The sequence below is a fragment of the Coregonus lavaretus genome (genome assembly GCF_964263955.1).
Source record: "Coregonus lavaretus genome assembly, chromosome: 37".
NCBI classification, from domain to species: domain Eukaryota; kingdom Metazoa; phylum Chordata; class Actinopteri; order Salmoniformes; family Salmonidae; genus Coregonus; species Coregonus lavaretus.
Window position 1 is genome coordinate 18,608,989 of NC_140024.1, and position 21,817 is coordinate 18,630,805.

Here is a 21,817-nt window from a genome sequence, read left to right on the forward strand (position 1 = left end):
ATACTCAGGTGGAACGTGCAATGCGGGCACCTGGTTTGGACTCTCCACCGAGGTAGCCCCTACGGAAACGCCCAAACATCTACCCACACACTGAGCAGACCACTCCATCAGAGCCCTCTCCTGCCACGAAATAGCTGGGTTATGGGTACTCAACCAGGGCATGCCCAGCACCACCGGATACGCAGGAGAGTCAATCAGGAACAGCTGAATCATCTCCTGATGATCCCCCTGCGCACACATCCTAAGTGGCGCCGTGACCTCCCTGATTAAGCCCGTACCCAACGGACGACTATCTAGGGCGTGAACGGGAAAAGGAACATCAACAGGAATGAGGGGAATCCCTAACGCTAAACAAAACTTTTTATCAATAAAATTCCCAGCCGCGCCTGAATCTACCAGCGCCTTATGCTGGGAATGAGGTGCTACCTGTGGAAAACGTACAGGCATACAAAAATGGGCAACAGTGAGCTCTGGGTGAGTGGGGCGCCTACTCACCTGGAGGGAATCCCCAGTGCGGGACCTGTCGTCATCTCCCCTAGGAGGCCATCCCCAGCACCTAGCCGCGGTGTGTCCTCCCCGACCACAGTTGGTGCAGTGGATGGACCCCCTAGCCTGCCGACTCCTCCTCTCTCTAGCGCCAGCGCCCCCGAGCTCCATAGGACACGGCTCGGAGGCGCTGGAGGGTGAAATGGACGGACCCTCCGCAGGACGTCCGCGGGTAGCCAGTAGGTTATCCAGCCTGATGGACATGTCGACCAGCTGGTCGAAAGAGAGGCTGGTGTCCCTACAAGCCAGCTCCCGACGGACGTCCTCTCGTAGGCTACATCGGTATAGATCGATGAGGGCCCGATCATTCCACCCTGCATCTGCCACTAGAGTACGGAATTCGAGCGCGAATTCCTGGGCACTTCTCCTCCCCTGCCGGAGGAAGACCAGACGCTCCCCCGCCGCTTTCCCCTCCGGGGGATGGTCAAACACCGCCCTGAAGCGGCGGGAGAACTCGTTGTAAGTAATCGTCGTGGCGTCGATCTTCCTCCACTCCGCGTTGGCCCACTCCAACGCTTTACCGGCCAGGCAGGAGATCAGGGCGGACACGCTCTCATGCCCTGAAGGTGCCGGGTGCACTGTGGCCAGGTATAGCTCCACCTGGAGTAGGAATCCCTGACACCCAGCCGCGGTTCCGTCGTAGGCCCTCGGGAGAGATAGTCGGACTCCTCGAGGTTCCGGCGCTGGAATGGGCGGGCTGGCCGATGGTGCTGGCAGGGCGGGAGGCGGTGGAGGCGTACCCCAGCCTCGGAGGGTGGAAATCACCTCCTGCAGGGCGGTCCCCATCTGCAGGAGCTGATCTTGTTGGTCCCGAACCTGGGCCTCCAGTCTCGTCTGGGCTGCTTCGGCTCCTGCTGATTCCATAGATGGTGTGTAATTCTGTCAGGGCGTGCTGTAGGTGCAATGGTGGAATCAAACGCAGGACTCAGAACGATATTCCAATCACTTGTATTACTGCCCATACATAGGCAAACAGGACAACTAGGCCCGAAGGCGAAAATTACGCACAACGGCGAAAAGAAACAGTGCACAAACAGGTGCGACAAAATGTAACCGCGCACAAACAGGTGCGACAAAATGTAACCGCGCACAAACAGGTGCGATAATACTCCAGCGCAGTGGAGAGGAGCTCAACCGAGCAATACACACAACTGACGGAAAATAATTACACACAACACTAGACAAACACAACGAGAAACTTATAGGACACTAATTACGCCAAAACAGAAACAGGTGTGGAAACAAACAGACAAAAGCAAACGAACATGAAACATACAGCGGTGGCAGCTAGAATTCCGGAGACGACGAACGCCGAAACCTGCCCGAACAAGGGAGAGAGGCAGCCTCGGCCGAAACCGTGACATATTAGTTCCTCACAATATTAGAAAAAAAAATCTAACACTCTCCCAGTTTCGATAATCACCAAGCCTCAGTGTGAAAGAGCAAAATATCATGATCTGATGATCCGATTATCCAGTGTAAAAATATCATGATCTGATGATCCGATTATCCAGTGTAAAAATATCATGATCTGATGATCCCATATATCCAGTTTAAAAATATCATGATCTGATGATCCCATATATCCAGTGTAAAAATATAATGATCTGATGATCCCATATATCCAGTGTAAACGTCAGCTGTCTGGAAACTCTGAGGGCCCAGAATAGGCTAGTTGATACAATTTTGCAAGTTCTCTAGTGCTGGATCCAGTTAATTGACTCCAGAGTGGAACAGTGGTCTAAGGCACTGCATCGCAGTGCTAGCTGTGCCACTAGAGATCCTGGTTCGAGTCCAGGCTCTGTCGTAGCCGGCCGCAACCGGGAGACCCATGGGCGGCGCACAATTGGTCCAGCATCGTCCAAGGTAGGGGAGGGTTTGGCCGGCAGGGATGTGGGTTAGTTTCCCACGGGGACCCAGTATAAAAAATAAATAAAAAAAACGTATGCATTCACTAACTGTAAGTCGCTCTGGATAAGAGCGTCTGCTAAATGACTAAAATGTAAATGTTTTATCACTGTCTCGCTTACTCTCTCCTTCCTCTCTCTCTCGCTAACACTCTCTTTCTCTCTCTTTCTCTCTCTCTTTGTGTGTCATAGTATTCCAAGTGCAAGCAAGGAGAACACAGCACTGTCACAGGCTTGCCATCTAGTCATCTCCTCCAGATTAGGACTGAAGTGTGCTTCTGTCCCAGGGTTCCAGAGACAGTTTTCCAATAAATATTGAGGCAAAGCTCATTAGAGGATGTTAACAAACCAAATGTTGGAACTGACGTATTCAGAGGTGCATTATACTTTTGTTGATGTTGTCCTTGAGCGTGACTGCTTTACTAAATGCACCCAGTTGAAATGGATGGTGGATAAACGTGTGAGTGAGTTCAGGCGGACAAAAGGGGAAATGGGCAACAGGACAGAACATTGTGTGTTGTCCTGGAAGTGTCAAGTTTTGTTTTCCAGGCAACTGAAGGGTACTTGTGCCAAGCTAGTGCAAGGGTCATGGCACTCCAGCAGACTCAACTCCTCTGATCCTGAGGTAAATAACAGAGGGGACTGCTTGTCACCAGTGTCTATGGGCCTGGTGGTACATTTACATTATCTACTCATTCCTTTCAGCAGGCGCTGTAGGCTATCGTTGACAAGATCATTTGGTGTACATACTGTCATTGGAAGAAGTTGTTGTTGAAGTAGCAAGCGATTCATCTGAATAAGGAGGTGACAGTGTTGAACATCAAGTGTGTTGTAGTCTATGGATGGGGATGAAGAGCAGCGAAAGACAAAGAGGGGAGGACAGTCAGTGTTCGGTGCCAAAACACAGACAGGTCTTATCCCCTCCTCTCCTAGCACCATCCTGTTTGTGTATGCAGTTCACAGGGAGGTGACCCTTGATTGGTTTGGATGGCAGTCAGGTAGTGAGCGATTTGGATACGGCATGCAGGGGCTGGATCTATGGGCATTAATTATTTCCCCTGAAGTTGCAGGACTCCTCATTGATTCTCCCTCCGATCCTCATCCCCCTTGTTCCAGATAACTTCCAACTTTTTATTTAGCCACAGCAAATCTCTGTCTGTATTGATCCCAAGATAAGTGCCTTTGAAAGTCATTTCATTGTGATGGTTGGAGGGGGCCATTAAACAGCAATTTCTTTGATGAATTACATCAAATCGTCCTTTATAAATATTTATCAGTTGGCTAATTTTGTGCCATTGGAGTAATGGAAGTGCTGATGTGGACACACTTGAATGGCTCCCTCCTCTTCCTCCTCTCCCCCAGGCCTCTCTTACTGCTTGGACTGCTGTTGGCACTGCCTGGAACAATGACAAACAGGAGTGAGAGTGTTGATGAGTGTTTATCGCACCGTAACCAAGAGCAACGTTTCTACTATACAAGCTATTAATGTCTGGCCATAAAAAGGAGCAACAGAGGAGAGTTATGAGAGGAGAGCTGCTGAGATGGCCATTCTGTAAAGGGCCTACTTGGACACCAGGAGACTTCAGTTGGATTAGATGGCTGAAGACCAAGCATCTCATTTGTTTATTTGGTCATAGAAACACTTTTAATGGTGGCACACATGCAATTTGGCCCGGTTTTTGGTCTGTGTCTGGCATTGCACGTCTCCCCTCCCACTGGGCACAGACATAATTTCAACATCTGTTCCACGTTGGTGCAACGTAATTTCATTGAAATTACGTGGAAACAACGTTGATTCAACCAGTGTGTGCCCAGTGGGCTGACTACAGTGTCATCTTAGGAACAGCATCAACATTCTCTATCAGAGGAGTGATTCCTCTTCTAAGCCTGGAGAACAAAGTGTGTGAGAGAGTTGCCATCTCGTCCAGCTAAACCCCTCATTATGGTCCCAGGGCCCCTCTCCTTTCAGGCCTCTCTAATTAGCTGTTGGCTAGCCTCTGCTTTGGAGCAGCGCGACCTTGTGGCTGGAGGTGTGTGGTACAACACTGCATTGTAATGTGCTGTGTCAGAAGAAGCATCGTGTCTTGGCTGTTGTATGCTGCCCAGCCTCTCTGTGTCCTCAAGCGTCTCCCCCCTGCCAGGGTGACACAGTGCCAAGGTTCAGGCCTTGTGTTTACTTCCCATGGAGTGTGTTGGGACCTGCCAGGGCCACTCTGTGCCCAGTGCCCAGCAGTGTCTCAGGGCTTTAGAGCTGGCCGTCTGCAGTGTGGGCCTGGATGAGGAGTGAAGAGGGTCCGATTGTTCCCACAGGGGCAAGCTAGGCAGAGTTGATCCACCTGTAAAAGAGTCCCTGCCTGTGTGGTTGAGATATGTTTCAGTCCGGCCATAAAACCAGCCTAATGAGGTAAACTCAGCCTGTCAGACAGACAGTTACTCTGCTAAAGGAGATTGGAGAGAATGTATAAAGTACAGAGTAGAGGAGTGTTTTCTTTGCTGAAGTAAGGCTTGCCAGTCAGCGATGAGATGAGATGGGAGGGCTCAGGGCTGGGTAGCCAGGCGGTACCCTGCAGGTTTTCCCATTTTCTCATTGAATGACTAGAAGCTTTTCAGTGCTCCAAATGGTTTTTGTAGCTCTGCATGGATAATTTCCCACAAAATGTTTTGAATTGAAGCTGGCATGGCTGCAGTGCTTAGTTGAGGGAACTGATAAAGGCAAATGGACATCCTCATGCAGAATGATCATCCTCTTAATGGGTTTAACTCATTTTGCTGGGATAATAACCACCGTTAAAATAATTCACTCTGCTAGGCCTAACCAGACTTATTAGATTCTGAATGTCCCTGACTCTGTGGCTTTGCCTTACTCTGTACCTTCCCATTCACATTGGTAATGGCCTTTTACATAACTGGAAATGATTGTGATGAAAGGGCTCTATGACTCTCCATGCTAACTCTGTCTCATCATTTAGTCTTAGATTAGATCTACTCGTTTTTATGTAGTTAGAAAAACAAGCCTAATTTATTGTGCCAGACAGCTGCCAATATGAATCTGGTGTTTGATTTCCAATAAAAGTAATTAACCCCCTGTGTCAAATGAATGCTACATGCCATGGTGTTCACTGGTGATTAGTAGAAACGCACACAGTGATGAGAAATCAGTCACAGTCAGTGGTACTTGGTGTTCTGACCTGCATAGATCTGAAAGTAGTCTCACATTAGTTACATCTCAATAGATTCAGATTCAACATTCCTCTGCTGAATCTCTCACTGACTAGGCCTATCTGAGATGGATCTGTCTACACCTGAGTTTAATGATCAACCCAATGTTTATAGAAGCTTTATCGTCTCTATTGAATTAGCTAAGGAATGCTGTCTAGGTTCTGCAATAAATGTGTTATAAAACCAATTGCATCGTATACTAGCTAACTTTCACTTCAAGAAGATAAACTATGTTTCTTTTAATAAAGAAAGGGCTAGCTACTAGCAGTTTTTTTGGTATTTCCTAAGCTTTTCCTTTTGGCACATGAACCATGGTTGTTTATCAGTTACAATATTGACCACGGGGCAGTGTCAATAGCACTTGCTCTCTGGGCCTGGTCTGCATAACTCTGGATCAGTTTCACTTCCTTCTCCATCCCCATGAGGTCACAGCACACTATTGTCCTCAGCCAATCTGCTGACCCACAGCAGGGGTTATAAAAGAGGTACTATACCTTCCGAAAGTATGTGTGAAAAACAGACAAACTTACCCTTACCTCAGACAGTGGTTTCTGTTAACAAGGAGAAGATAGATTCCTCTGCACCCTGTCAAAATGTGTGATATGGAGTGTGGAGCAACTGATTGACTACTGCATGCCCAAATTTGGGAAAATCAACCAATCAGGAGCAGTGAGGTTTCCATGTTGGGAGAACTCCATGTCAATGTCCCCTCCCACCTTCCCCTGACCCTAGCTCCACGGCTGCCACTCAGAGGAAAGACAAGGTACTCTGTTGACAATAAAAGTGCCAAATATGTGGGCCAGGATGAAATTATTAATAGTAACAAAAGTGTGAATCTGACCTGACTGTGAGAAACTGAGGTTGTGTACATGTTAGAAGGTGTGAGTGCTGAGGACTTGCCAGGACAGGTAAAAACCCCAGTGTTTATCTTGGCCCATATAGAGATGGGACAGAGAGGTACAGTACTTCCTCTTCTGATCGCTCTGTGGCTGCTGGACATCCCCTCTCTCTCTCCAACACAGGGCTGGAGTTAATTAGAGCAGAGAGCGGGAGAGCGAGAGAGCGAGAGAGAGAGAGAGGCAGGCGTTCCTCCTGAGCAGGGTGAGAGAGAGATAGTACAGTTAGATAGTGGTTTGCTCTGTGAGTGAAAGGAGACAGCTCCAGTGGGAGCCAGGGGAGAGAGAGAGAGATAGATAGTTCCCTTCCTTTCATCACTCCCTCACTGGGATCCTAGCTGCCATGATAGAGCCTCAGCCCTTCTCCCCCCTTGCCACCACAATGAGGATCACCACGAGCCGATCTAACTAGGAGGAAGTAGATAATCCACTGGGACCAGGTGAGACTGCTCTGCTCCTTCACTTTGTGCAAAGAGAACAAAAGAGAGAGAGAGAATGATAGGACAGATACAGTAGAAGATAAAAGAACAGAGACATCTGATTGGAGTTTACACAAGGAAATGTGTTTAGTAAAATTTCACTTTTAGTTAAGGAGGAGAGAGAGAATGTGTGACAAGCAAGGTAGTGGGAGGCGAGCAAGAGAGAGTGGACTGTGGCGTTGTAAGATAATAGTGTGTTCCTGGTATTTGATGTGCAGTGAAGCCACACGGAGGATCTGGTGTGTGAGGGTGAGATGAAAAGCACCCTGGGCCATGCCCCTCTGTGCCACGCTGCCAGCCTGGGCTTAGCCCCTCTATTGGAGAAGGGATTACCCTGAGCCTGTTTTTGCTGTGAAATTTGGTACGGAGTGCCATGCCGGGCTGAATCTTGGACTCCAAAGTTGTGCGTTTGTTCAGCGCAGCAGGAAAGGGGGAGTGTGGTGGGGTTGGGGGAGATTGGAGCTATGTCAACCCTGAGTGTAACTGTGTCTCAGTCTGGGCTCTGTGAGGAACAAATTCCTTAGCTGACAAAATACTCTAAAGTAAAATGTGTTAAGGAGAGAAAAAGCTCTCAGCTGAAATGAAAGCCTGGGGTTGGACTCAAATAAGAGAGCGAGCTGAATAGTCATATGCTTCGTAAACAACAGGTGTAGACTAACAGTGAAATGCTTACTTACTGGCCCTTCTCAACAATGCAGAGAGAAAAACAATAGAGAGAAATAGAATAGAAAAAGGAATAAAGGAATAAATACACAATGAGTAATGTTAAATTGGCTATATACACGGGGTACCAGTACCCAGTAATGATAACTTGGTTATATACACTGGGTACCAGTACCCAGTAATGATAACTTGGTTATATACACTGGGTACCAGTACCCAGTAATGATAACTTGGTTATATACACTGGGTACCATTACCCAGTAATGATAACCTGGCTATATAAACACAGGGTACCAGTACCCAGTAATGATAACTTGGTTATATACACTGGGTACCAGTACCCAGTAATGATAACTTGGCTATATACACGGGGTACCAGTACCCAGTAATGATAACTTGGCTATATACACGGGGTACCAGTACCGAGTCGATGTGCAGGGTTACTATGTAATTGAGGTAGATATGTACATATAGGTAGGGGTAAAGTGACTAGGCAACAGGATAGATAATAGACAGTAGCAGCAGCGTATGTGATGAGTGTGGAAGTGTGTGTGTGGCAAATGTGTGCCTGTGTGTATGTGTTATGTGTGAGTGAGTGAGTGAGTGTGTGCATAGAGTCAAAAATAGTTAGTGCAAAAAGGTTCAATGCAGATAGTCCGGGTAGCTATTTGGTTAACTATTTAGCAGTCTTATGGCTTGGGGGTACAAGCTGTTCAGGAGCCCTTTGGTCCCAGACTTAGCGCTCCGGTACCGTTTGCCATGCGGTAGCAGAGAGAACAGTCTATGACTAGGGTGGCTGGAGCCTTTGACAATGTTTAGGGCTTCCTCTGACACCGCCTGGTATAGAGGTCCTGGATGGCAGAGAGTTCGACCCCAGTGATGTACTGGGCCGTACGCACTTTCCTCTGTAAAGCCTTGTGGTCGGATGCCGAGCAGTTGCCATACCAAGCAGTGATGCAGCCAGTCAAGATGCTCTCAATGGTGCATCTGAGGGCCCATGCCAAATATTTTCTGCCTCCTGAGGGGGAAGAGGCTCTGTATAGTGTGTTACTGTAGCTCAAACTGTATTTGTGTGTTGCAGAATATGTCCAATCAACTGAACTTCTTTGCCATATAGTGCACCTTTCTTGCTCAACATGAAATAGAACATTTCAAACGCTTTTCCGAGATAGAAATCACATTTTTCATTTAATCTGCTCTGTGGAAAATACTCCCATCCTTTTAACAGTGTCTAAACAGACACTCCTCCCTCCTTTATTTTGTAGCTGTGCCTGAAAGGTTTTACATGGATGTTAGACCTTAGAGTAAACACAGCCACACTCTGGTAGACCTGCTATTAGACCTGTCAGTCGCGCTAGCTGCTCCCTATTAGGACCACATGGAAACATAAACTCCACTTAAGTGTTTGGTTCCAAGTGACATGCAAGTGACATGCTGTTGAATATAAATATTTCCTGTGAGCTGAATGTTTAGCAATTCAAGGCATGCATTTCCTATAATATTGCAACACCAATCTTGTAAAGCCAGCTGAGACACCTAGACATTTTTAATTTTTTAAGTATAGTTCCACATTGTCAACATTACCTTTAGCCTAGTTCTTAAAATATCCCTGGTTTATACCTCTGGACATTTAAATCAGTGTGATATTATTATACTATGATATTAACAGTATAATCATTTTCATAAAGACATGGTGTGATTATAAATCCAATGTAAAAATGCACAATAATGTTGATGTTAACATCTAACCTGTGATTTAACCACAGGTTGCAGTGAGGATGTTAGGAAGGGTCCTAACTCTGAGTGGTACCCAGGCTGATAAGACCTGAGCCATGAGAGTGCTACATGGGGAGAAAGAGTTATGGAGGAGGAAGCACAGGGAGACATGTAATCACATCACAGCCATGATGATTACTGGCTAATGAGCACGTGACCTTGCCTGCTCCTCGCAGCAGGTGGGGTCTGTCAGTGTGTAGAAGGTCAGTGTGTAGAGTGTGTGTTACTCTGTGTGTCTCTCTCCCTCTGTGTGTGTGTGTGTGTGTGTGTGTGTGTGTGTGGGTGGTTGGGTGGGTTTGGTTTGTGTGTGTGTGTGATTCTCAGTGTGTGGAGGGTGTGTCTGTGTGTGATTCTCAGTGTATGGAGGGTGTGTCTGTGTGTGATTCTCAGTGTGTGGAGGATGTGTCTGTGTGTGATTCTCAGTGTGTGGAGGATGTGTCTGTGTGTGATTCTCAGTGTGTGGAGGATGTGTCTGTGTGTGATTCTCAGTGTGTGGAGGATGTGTCTGTGTGTGATTCTCAGTGTGTGGAGGATGTGTGTGTGTGTGATTCTCAGTGTGTGGAGGGTGTGTGTCTCTGTGTGACCCTGATAATGGAAGCCTTCGTGTTTTTATAACCCCTGACCTTTTCCTGTCAATCATAGAGGTCATAGGATTTTTGTGCAAGGGGTTAGTTTTGTTCTCAATGGAGTTTGGCTGTGATGCTGATCATTTGGTTCTGTCTTTGAAAACGATGCAAGATTTGGAAGGGTATTAGGATGACCATTTCACCTCCATTTCCTCTCTTGTGATAAACCTTGTTATAAAAGGTTTGTGTATGGTGGTTTGTGACTGTATATGAATAATTTCTTCATATAGTTTAGGCACTAGCCTATTTGCAGAGTAGCACTGGCAGTACAATGGAAATGTTTCATGCAGCTCTATTCATCCTGGGGGCTGCACCAAAACGCTGACGCCAAATAAGAAGTAGAAGGAGTGGGGCCCTAGTCAGACTCAGGTGGCATGCATACCATCCACCGCTTCCTAGTATATTACTCGCTAACTTTCAGTCCCTGGACAATAAAGTAGACGAGCTCAGGGCGAGTATCTCTGTCCAGAGAGACATCAGGGACTGTAAAATACTCTGTTTTACGGAATTAAGACTATATTGTCCCCATCCATTCAGCCAGCAGGGTTCTCCGTCCATTGTGCGAAAGGTGGAGGGGTTTTGTTTCATGATTAACAACTCATGGTGTGATTGTGGTAATGTACAGGAACTCAAGTCCTTTTGTTCTCCCAATCTTGAATACATCACCATCAAATTCCGACAAAATTACCTCCCGAGATAACTTTAATTAAGGAAATCTGAGGAAAACGCTACCGTCATTCTATCAACACATCTCCTGTGCTACAAGCGCAACACGAACCCTGGATCATTGCTACTCTCCCTTCCGGAATGGCTACAAGGCCCTCCCCCGCCCTCCCTTCGGCAAATCAGATCACGCCTCCATTCTGCCTATAGACAGAAACTTAAACGGAAAGCTCCCGTGATAAGGACTGTTCAACGTTGGTCTGACCAAACGAAATCTATGCTTTAAGATTGTTTTGATCACGCGAACTGGGAAATGTTCCGGGTCGCCTCTGAGAATAGTATCGACGTATACACTGACTCGGTGACTGGGCTCACCAGGAAGTGCATAGAGGATGTTGTTCCCACTGTGACAATTAGAACTTATCCAAACCAAAAACAGTGGATAGATGGCAGCATTCGCACAAAACTGAAAGCGCATTTAACCATGGCTAGGTGACTGGGAACATGGACATGTACAAACAGACTAGCTATGACCTCCGTAAAGGCAATCAAAGAGGCAAAACGACAGTACAGGGAAAGGTGGAATTGCAATTTAACGGCTCAGACACGAGACTTATGTGGCAGGGACTCCAGACAATCACGGATTATAAAGGGAAAGTCAGCCACGTCGTGGACACGACACCTCGCTGCCAGACAAGCTAAACACTTTCATCGCTCACTTTGAGGAAAACAACACAGAGCCGCCAAAGCGAGCCCCCGACACTGACGAGAACTGTGTGCTCTTGTTCTCTGTGGCCTACGTGAGCAAATCATATAAGCATATTGTCCGCACTTGCTTCAAAATGTCCACCATTGTTCCTGGACCCAAGAAAGCGAAGGTAACTAAACTCAATTACTATCGCCCCGTAGCACTCACTACTGTCATCATGAAGTGCATTGAGAGGCTAGTTATGGACCATATCACCTCCACCTTACCCGACACCCTAGACCCACTACAATTCGCATATCGCCCTAACAGATCCACGGACGATGCAATCGCCATTGTACTGCACACTGCCCTATCCCACCTGGACAAGAGAAATAGCTATGTAAGAATGCTGTTCATCGACTACAGCTCAGCCTTCAACACCATAGTGCCCTCTAAGCTCATCACTAAGCTTAGGGCTCTGGGTCTGAACCCCTCCCTGTGCAACTGGCCCTGGACTTCCTGACAGGCCAACCCCAAGTTGTGAAGGTAGGCAACAACAACTCTGCCACGCTGATCCTCAACACGGGGGCCCCACTAGGGTGTCAGCCCCCTCCAGTACTCCAACTCAACCATCAAGTTTGCTAACAACACAAAAGTAGTAGGCCTGATTACCAACAACGATGAGACCGCCTACAGGGAGGAGTTCAGAGCCCTAGCGGAGTGGTGCCAGGAAAATAATCTCTCCCTCAATGTCAACAAAACGAAGGAGCTGATTGTGGACTACAGGAGACAGCATAGAGAGCACACCCCCATCTACATCGACGAGGCCGCAGTGGAGAGGGTCAAAAGCTTCAAGTTCCTCGGCGTGCACATCAGTGACAACCTGATATGGTCCCTTCACACAGACAGCGTGGTGAAGAAGGCACAACAGGGCTTGGCCCCTAAGACCCTCACAAACTTCTACAGATGCACAATTGAGAGCATCGTGCCGGGCTGTATCACCTCCTGGTATGGCAATTGCACCTTCCGCAACCCCAGGGCTCTCCAGAGGGTGGTGTGGTCAGCCCAACTCATCACCGGGGGCACACTGCCTGCCCTCCAGGACGTCTCCCATTACCCGGTGTCACAGGAAGACCATGAAGATCATCAAGGACCTCAGCCACCCGAGCCACGGCCTGTTCACCCCTCTACCATCTAGAAGGAGGAGACAGTACAGGTGCATCAAAGCTGGAACCGAGAGACTGAGAAACAAGGCCATCCGACTGTTAAACAGTCACCACTAGCCGGCCTCCACCGAGTACCCTGCCCTGAACCTTAGTCACTGTACCACCCGGTACTCTACCCTGCAATAAACTTTGATTTGATTTGATTCTGTAAATTAAGACAAATAGCATGCTCATCTGCAACCGGAATTAATTTTTCATTCAGGATGTCAGAATTGGGTCTGCAAGAAGGCACTACGTTGCCGAAATGTTGGTTATTAGGTTTACCCATTCAGTTGTTCAAATCAAATCAAATCAAATCAAATTGTATTGGTCACATGCGCCGAATACAACAGGTGCAGACATTACAGTGAAATGCTTACTTACAGCCCTTAACCAACAGTGCATTTATTTTAAACAAAAAAAGTAAGAATAAAACAACAACAAAAAAAGTGTTGAGAAAAAAAGAGCAGAAGTAAAATAAAGCGACAGTAGGGAGGCTATATATACAGTAAAATAAAGTGACAGTAGGGAGGCTATATATACAGGGGGGTACCGTTGCAGAGTCAATGTGCGGGGGCACCGGCTAGTTGAGGTAGTTGAGGTAATATGTACATGTGGGTAGAGTTAAAGTGACTATGCATAAATACTTAACAGAGTAGCAGCAGCGTAAAAAGGATGGGGTGGGGGGGCAGTGCAAATAGTCCGGGTAGCCATGATTAGCTGTTCAGGAGTCTTATGGCTTGGGGGTAGAAGCTGTTGAGAAGTCTTTTGGACCTAGACTTGGCACTCCGGTACCGCTTGCCGTGCGGTAGCAGAGAGAACAGTCTATGACTAGGGTGGCTGGAGTCTTTGACAATTTTGAGGGCCTTCCTCTGACACCGCCTGGTATAGAGGTCCTGGATGGCAGGGAGCTTTGCCCCAGTGATGTACTGGGCCGTACGCACTACCCTCTGTAGTGCCTTGCGGTCAGAGGCCAAGCAGTTGCCATACCAGGCGGTGATGCAACCAGTCAGGATGCTCTCGATGGTGCAGCTGTATAATTTTTTGAGGATCTGAGGACCCATGCCAAATCTTTTTAGTCTCCTGAGGGGGAATAGGCTTTGTCGTGCCCTCTTCACGACTGTCTTGGTGTGTTTGGACCATGATAGTTCGTTGGTGATGTGGACACCAAGGAACTTGAAGCTCTCAACCTGTTCCACTACAGCCCCGTCGATGAGAATGGGGGCGTGCTCAGTCCTCTTTTTTTTCCTGTAGTCCACAATCATCTCCTTTGTCTTGGTCACGTTGAGGGAGAGGTTGTTGTCCTGGCACCACACGGCCAGATCTCTGACCTCCTCCCTATAGGCTGTCTCATCGTTGTCGGTGATCAGGCCTACCACTGTTGTGTCGTCGGCAAACTTAATGATGGTGTTGGAGTCGTGCCTGGCCATGCAGTCATGGGTGAACAGAGAGTACAGGAGGGGACTGAGCACGCACCCCTGAGGGGCCCCGTGTTGAGGATCAGTGTGGCAGATGTGTTGTTACCTACCCTTACCACCTGGGGGCGGCCCGTCAGGAAGTCCAGGATCCAGTTGCAGAGGGAGGTGTTTAGTCCCAGGATCCTTAGCTTAGTGATGAGCTTAGAGGGCACTATGGTGTTGAATGCTGAGCTGTAGTCAATGAATAGCATTCTCACGTAGGTGTTCCTCTTGTCCAGGTGGGAAAGGGCAGTGTGGAGTGCGATAGAGATTGCATCATCTGTGGATCTGTTGGGGCGGTATGCAAATTGGAGTGGGTCTAGGGTTTCTGGGATTATGCTGTTGATGTGAGCCATGACCAGTCTTTCAAAGCACTTCATGGCTACAGACGTCAGTGCTACGGGTCGGTAGTCATTTAGGCAGGTTATCTTAGAGTTCTTGGGCACGGGGACTATGGTGGTCTGCTTGAAACATGTTGGTATTACAGACTCAGTCAGGGACATGTTGAAAATGTCAGTGAAGACACTTGCCAGTTGGTCAGCACATGCTCGGAGTACACGTCCTGGTAATCCGTCTGGCCCTGCGGCCTTGTGAATGTTGACCTGCTTAAAAGTCTTACTCACATCGGCTACGGAGAGCGTGATCACATAGTCGTCCGGAACAGCTGGTGCTCTCATGCATGCTTCAGTGTTGCTTGCCTCGAAGCGAGCATAGAAGTGGTTTAGCTCGTCTGGTAGGCTTGTGTCACTGGGCAGCTCGCGGCTGTATATATATATATATAGAGCTTATATAGTCTTTCTTCCTTTTTATACAGTTTACTCTTCGTTAGTCAGCACCACTACAAACATTTTTGGGTGTGCGTCAGCTCATGCGTTTTACTGAAGTGGGTCTGCAACCAGGTCTTTTCCCAGAATACTACACTATGTGGCATGGCAAAACAAACAGGGCCACTGTGCTGCCTGAACCGTTTGTTCACTAAGTAGGAATGCAGTGAATTCCATGGCAAGTAGTTCAGAAGTAATGTGGCTGAAACAAAAGGTCCAAAGAATGCAGGTTCCTAATTAACAGTGGAGGGTAGGGTACTACTGCATGGGCCTTGTGCAGTTCAACACACTACATACTGTTACTGGAACGCAGCCCAGGCCAGGACCAAACAGAGTAGAGCGCTGTGTTGTTGTGTTTGTGTGTGTGTTGTTCTGTGTTTGTGTGGGTTGTTATGTGTTTTTGTGCATCTTGCTTTGTGTGCGTTTTTGTGTTTGTGTGTGTACAGAAATGTCTCTGATGCTCAACCACAGCTTCCTGCGAACATTTGAAAAATGTCAACCCATAAATCGCTCCAAAGAATCAGATTTATTTCCTTTACTTTGCTGCATGACGCTGCAGTAATACTAACAGGGTTGGTATAACACTATGCCTCCTCAGTTGGTAAAGGCTGTAGTTGTCCTTCAGGAGGCGTTTGCCATATGCTGCTGACACCAGTCTGTTTACTCATTGTATTACCATGCACACTGTAAACATTAGGATGCCTACTGAGCACGTGTGATGCTGCCGCTGCAGACTGCATCTCAGGCTGGTACAGTCCAGAGCAGGCTGCATCTCAGGCTGGTACAGTCCAGTCCAGAGCAGGCTGCATCTCAGGCTGGTACAGTCCAGTCCAGAGCAGGCTGCATCTCAGGCTGGTACAGTCCAGTCCAGAGCAGGCTGCCTCTCAGGCTGGTACAGTCCAGTCCACAGCAGGCTGCCTCTCAGGCTGATACGGTCTAGTCCAGAGCAGGCTGCCTCTCAGGCTAGTACAGTCCACAGCAGGCTGCCTTTCAGTCTTGTACGGTACAGTCCAGTCTACAGCAGCAGGAGTGCGATAGCTCTGCTCTGCTCTGGGAGGACCTTACCACTTCATATCTGTCCAGTGGCCGGACAAATGGGCCTGTCTTCTCAGTGGCCACACCTGAGTAAAGAGTTCAGAGAGGGCTGGATGCCAGGATGAGATAGAGGAACACTCAATGAATCACTACAGTTGTATAGAAGTGATATATAGAACTAAGACATTTACGGAATGCATATTCTGTTGTGATTATAGATTGTATGAGGATGTTGTGTTCACAATTTTATTATTGAGAATGGGTTGGAAGAGAGCAGAGAGTACAGTCAGCTGTTGTCTATTACCTCAAATCTTGGTAATTTGCATCACTGTTTGCCAGTGTTTACATAAAACAGAAGCATCACAATAACGTAACTTTGCGAGAGAGATTGAAACAGTCTCAAAGCAAAAATGGCCTCATGTAACAGCGTACGGAAGCATTAAATATTTCATTAGAGGTAAAGGCTAATTCAATTAAGACATCCGCAGTCATCTGGACTGAATTACATATGTGATTTTTACCTATTTCTGCTAGACTGATTGGACAGTCAGTGCACCAATAAATTGGCCCACATCATTGCCCTGGTTGTGTTGTCATCCTTATTGTGATGACTGTTTCCATAGCGACTGGATTGGCGTAGTATTTCTCATTGGCTGTTGAATGTGACAGTGTAGCGTGAGAACAGGAAGCCTAGGGTGTGTTATCATGGTCTATCTGGAGGGCACACAGACACACCAATAGGCTAGCTAGCACAGCTCACCTGACCCACTCTGGGAGCCTCTGACCTGCACGGGGGGATCTGCACTATACAGTAGCACAGTGAGAAACACTACACTCACATACAGCGGTCACATTCACAGTCTGACCCAGAAGTCCTCAGAGTAAATAAAGACAGGTCAGTCTGGGTCAGAAGTCCTCAGAGTAAATAAAGAGCAGGTCAGTCTGGGTCAGAAGTCCTCAGAGTAAATAAAGACAGTTCAGTCTGGGTCAGAAGTCCTCAGAGTAAATAAAGAGAGGTCAGTCTGACCCAGAAGTCCTCAGAGTAAATAAAGAGCAGGCCAGTCTGGGTCAGAAGTCCTCAGAGTGATTCAAGACCAGGTCAGTCTGGGTCAGAAGTTTCCATCTGTGCATGTTCTGGACCTGGATAACCCTGTTGAAACGTATGGAATCCTGTCTGCTCCACTGCTCCTAAAGCTAATGTTGAATGAAGCAGAGACCCGTTCATGGAATTACTCTCTCTTACTGTCCGGGGGGCACGTCTGCTACGCAACTGCCATCCAAAGTGTGTAAAAAGTCAATAATTGAGGCGGACGGTTTAGAGCAAATCACGTCATTGTGTTCTTTTTCATTCTTTCTACCACCAGCGCTGCCCCCCTGTCTCTTATTTTATCCAACGATACAGGGATGCTTTAATGCCCTATTTAAAGCGATGAATGACCCCTTGTAATTGAAATCAATAAAGCCTGGCGAGCTGGTAGGGGAGAGTGCTGAGACTTACACTTTGTGTGAAATAATATGAGTTCCTGCCTTGGCCAGCCTTCAGCACTACCGCACATTCTACACTTGGCTGTGAAAGTCATTGGAAGTCTAGAAACTTGGTGTAGTCTTGTAGAATGCCCAACCAGCAGCCAGCGACCAACACATCAGTGCACATAATAGTGGAGCGTTCAAGCAGAAATATGATTAATGACGGGATACTAATTGTATTTTCTCCTTTGCTGTTGTTTTCCTTCCTTCCCTCTCTTCCCTCTCTGTTCTCCCTCTCTCTCTGACGCTCTCAGCCATAACCAGATGAGCACGTCGTTCCGACACCCTGTGACTGGACAGATATCTCCAGAAAACACTGAATATATGCTCCACGACAAGTGAGTGCACCTCTACTATTTTTACTCAAGGAAGGTTATAATGTGGGCTTCAGTGTAACGTCTGGTTGGTCCAAGGGCATGCTGGGAGGAGATGAGAATAGAGTGTAATTTAACTCAGATTAGAGTGTGAGATTGTCTGCTGCTTGTCCCAGGGATGAGAGGGACAGACAGGAATTGACTGCCTGAGGTAATGCTTTCTATTAACTCCAGTCATAGTAATGAAGAACAATAATAATGATGATAAAACGAATAAAAAGGATGATGGCCATTCTATTTTTTATGGAAATTGATTAATAACTGCTTGAACTCGCCTTACGGCTGCTCCCAGTCCAATTTTTTGTGTGTATTTTGAAGGTATTATCTTAATTGAATTGATGGTAATGAGCCAACTATGGTTCACATTATGTCTTTGACTGTGGCCATGGCACGCCTGAAGCCATTCATCTGTCTGAAACGTCACAGTTGTTATGCTAATGATGGCTATTATTACCATCGTTTTTTTATTTTTTATCAGAGAGCGATATATAGAGTATTTTCTGCAGGTTATAGCTGTAGTCATGAAGTTGATTGTGTTGAACTGTGTGGGTGGTACGGTCATGGTGGAGACCCAGGTGGTGTGATGAGGTTGAATAGCATGGGACCTAGGTTTAGCGACACATGCACAGATATGGTTTGACCTAGATGTACTGAAACTCTTTTTAGAACTGGACTTCAGTGGATGACCATGTTTTTGGTAATATGCTTATCTTTAAGTTGTAGCGTTGTAGAGCTTGCTTGTAAGTGCCTCTAAAACATGTGAGATGACATGGCATGACATTCCTGACATACAGAGGAAGGATCTTAATTTGATCACTCTTTTGTTACTGAGAATTGTTCTGTTTTGTTGTTGTGAAAAGCAGATGAGCTTCACGATTTGCATAATTTCACTGAAAACCCACACTAACACACGGTTATATTAGCAGTATTGCACTTTTCATGTAGCCAACTTTTGGCCAGCTAATAGCCTAACCACCGATCAAGCAACATTATGGACTAAACGTTCAAATCCTGTTGCTGCAGGATTGTTTTGTTGTGACAGTATAGGCCAAATTAAGATCCTACATCTGTACCATGACTTTCATGTTAATTATTCATGATAAATGGCCCTGATGTTATTACACTTTCATTATGATGTATTAGAACCATAGCAGGACCACATTTGAGTCCTTTATCTTTCTGTCATAAATGTGTATGACAGGTGTCACAACATAATTAGGTGGTGTTATGTAGGCTTTAGGATGCATAGCTCAATGTGTTAGTGTTGCAGAGAGGATCGAGAGTGGTATCTGATCTCCACTGTCGCTGTGTTTGAAAGGTAATTTGTAGGAGTGACATGAAGCTAATTGGGATTCCTCTCTTCTACACTCCTATATCCCTCATATGGTACTGTTGAGCCAGGGATTTGTACACCATCAGGGGGTTTGAAAGTTAAAGTGCCCTGCCTTGCATATTCCCTGCACTGTAGGGGCCACAGTAACTGCATTATTCTATTACTATATAATACCAGATCAAAGCTCAATAGACCAGCCAGGCTTAGAATAGCATCATACTTCCCACAAGAATATGTGACGAATCACATGTATTTAAATAGCATAATTAATGTCCTCTGTCCATTGTCATAGTTTACTGTTGATACATTTCACATTATCATCAGTCCTTAAAATGTCATCATCAGATGCTCCCCCACTCCTAGTCTACCATAGACTTCTTTCCAGTACAGTAAAATCATGCAGCTATGACAGAGATCATAGATTTGAAAATGCTTGGATCATTATGGGAATATCACAGAGGCCCATCAAGCCCATCTCTCACAGGTAGGAGACAGGCAGTCTAATACTCTTGCAATGGCCTGATTGATGCCCCTCATTAGAGACTGTGTGTGTGGGACCTGAGTTACAGTCGGGGCTACTTTCACTGTACACACACACACACACACACACACACACACACACATCGTCACAGAAAAACACTGGGGGAGGTTATTATCCCACAGAGTTCACGGCCAACCAAGTGACACAACCTTGAACTCTCACCCCATGCCACCTGTTCAGTGGTACATCCCTGCCCCCACTGTATGCTGCTGGACTCTACCACTGAGTAGGGGGTGTATGGTAGGCTATAGAGTTTCTATCTCACAGCCAGTCTGTTAGGAGAAATATCACCCTCTTGGCATTCCTCTTTTTCCTCTTTAAAATGTATTGAATGCCTGTGGTGTGCAGGGGTAGAAGGAGCTAAAGTAGCAGGACTTATGAAGCCCCTTGACTCTCTGCTGGCTGCTATTTATACTACGGCCAACTTGTTTTCCCTTTCCCTTCTTCGTCCCCCCTGTGTATCTCTATCCCTTCCTCCCAGTCATACTTTAGTTGTGGAAATAGAGCATCGTAACAGCTGGGGTACTGATGCACCCAGGGAGAAGCATGTGTGTTATGCAGTGATGATGCCTTCGCCCTGGCCTGCATAGCCCAAACAGACAGCCAGGGCAGATTAATGTGGTTGGATGCTGTGGCAGCCAGGGTGTGGATGTCACCCATGCTGAGACCCAGATCTGGATGTGAAAGTAGGTTCCCTCTCCTGTATTCCCTCTGTGGTGTAGGATGGGTACAGGATGGACAGGCAGGCACATTTAGTGCTGACAGACTCAGTGACAGGGTCATAATAAATAAATAAATAAATATATATATATATATATATACAGTGCCTTCAGAAAGTATTCACACCCCTTGAACTTTTCCACATTTTGCTCTGTTAGTCTAAATTTAAAGGGGATTCAATTTAGATTTTTTTGTCACTGGCCTACACACCCCATAATGTCGAAGTCGAAATTATGTTTTTAGATTTTTTTTCAAATTAACAAAACATTTAAAGCTGAAATGTCTTGAGTCAATAAGTATTCAACGCCTTTGTTATGGCAAGCCTAAATAAGTTCAGGAGTAAAAAGGTGCTTAACAAGTCAGATAATAAGTTGCATGGACTCACTTGTGTGTTGAGTGTTTAACATGATTTTTGAATGACTACCTCGTCTTTGTACCCCACACATCCAATTATCTGTAAAGTCCCTCAGTCAAGCAGTGAATTTAAAACACAGATTCAACCACAAAGACCAGGGAGGTTTTCCAATGCCTCGCAAAGAAGAGCACCTATTGGTATATGGGTCAAAATAAAAAACGCAGACATTGAATATCCCTTTGCGTATGGTGAAGTTATTAATTACACTTTGGATGGTGTATCAATACACCCAGTCACTACAAAGATACAGGTGTCCTTCCTAACTCAGTTGCCAGAGAGGAAGGAAACCGCTCAGGAATTTCACCATGAGGCCAATGGTGACTTCAAAACAGTTACAGAGTTTAATTACTGTGATAGGAGAAAACTGAGGATGGATCAACAACATTGTAGTTACTCCACAATACTAACCTAATTGACAGAGTGAAAAGAAGGAAGCACGTATAGAATACAAATATTCTAAAACATGCATCCTGTTTGCAACAAGGCACTAAAGTAAGATTGCAAAAAAATTTGCAAAGCAATTAACATTTTGTTCTGTATACAATGTGTTACAGTTGAAGTCGGAAGTTTACATACACTTAGGTTGGAGTCATTAAAACTAGTTTTTCAACCACTCCACAAATTTCTTGATACAAACTAAAGTTTTGGCAAGTCGGTTAGGACATCTACTTTGTGCATGACACAAGTCATTTTTCCAACAATTGTTTACAGACAGATTATTTCACTTATAATTCACTGTATCACAATTCCAGTGGGTCAGAAGTTTACATACACTCAGTTGACTGTGCCTTTAAACAGCTTGGAAAATTCCAGAAAATGATGTTATGGCTTTAGAAGCTTTTGATAGGCTAATTGACATCATTTGAGTCAATTGGAGGTGTGAATGTATTTTAACGCCTACCTTCAAACTCAGTGCCTCTTTG

At 46.2% G+C, this 21,817-nt stretch overlaps 1 protein-coding gene across 1 annotated transcript in view; it reads left to right on the forward strand.

The window, feature by feature from the left end:
* Window positions 1-6,775: 6,775 nt before the first annotated feature.
* plekha7b (pleckstrin homology domain containing, family A member 7b) overlaps window positions 6,776-21,817 on the forward strand; it is a 66,585-nt gene continuing 51,543 nt past the window's right edge. Inside the window, 2 exon segments of the mRNA XM_084154550.1 lie at window positions 6,776-7,008; window positions 17,766-17,849. Of these exon segments, the coding sequence (XP_084010676.1) occupies window positions 17,776-17,849 (74 nt within the window). The 5' untranslated portion in view covers window positions 6,776-7,008; window positions 17,766-17,775.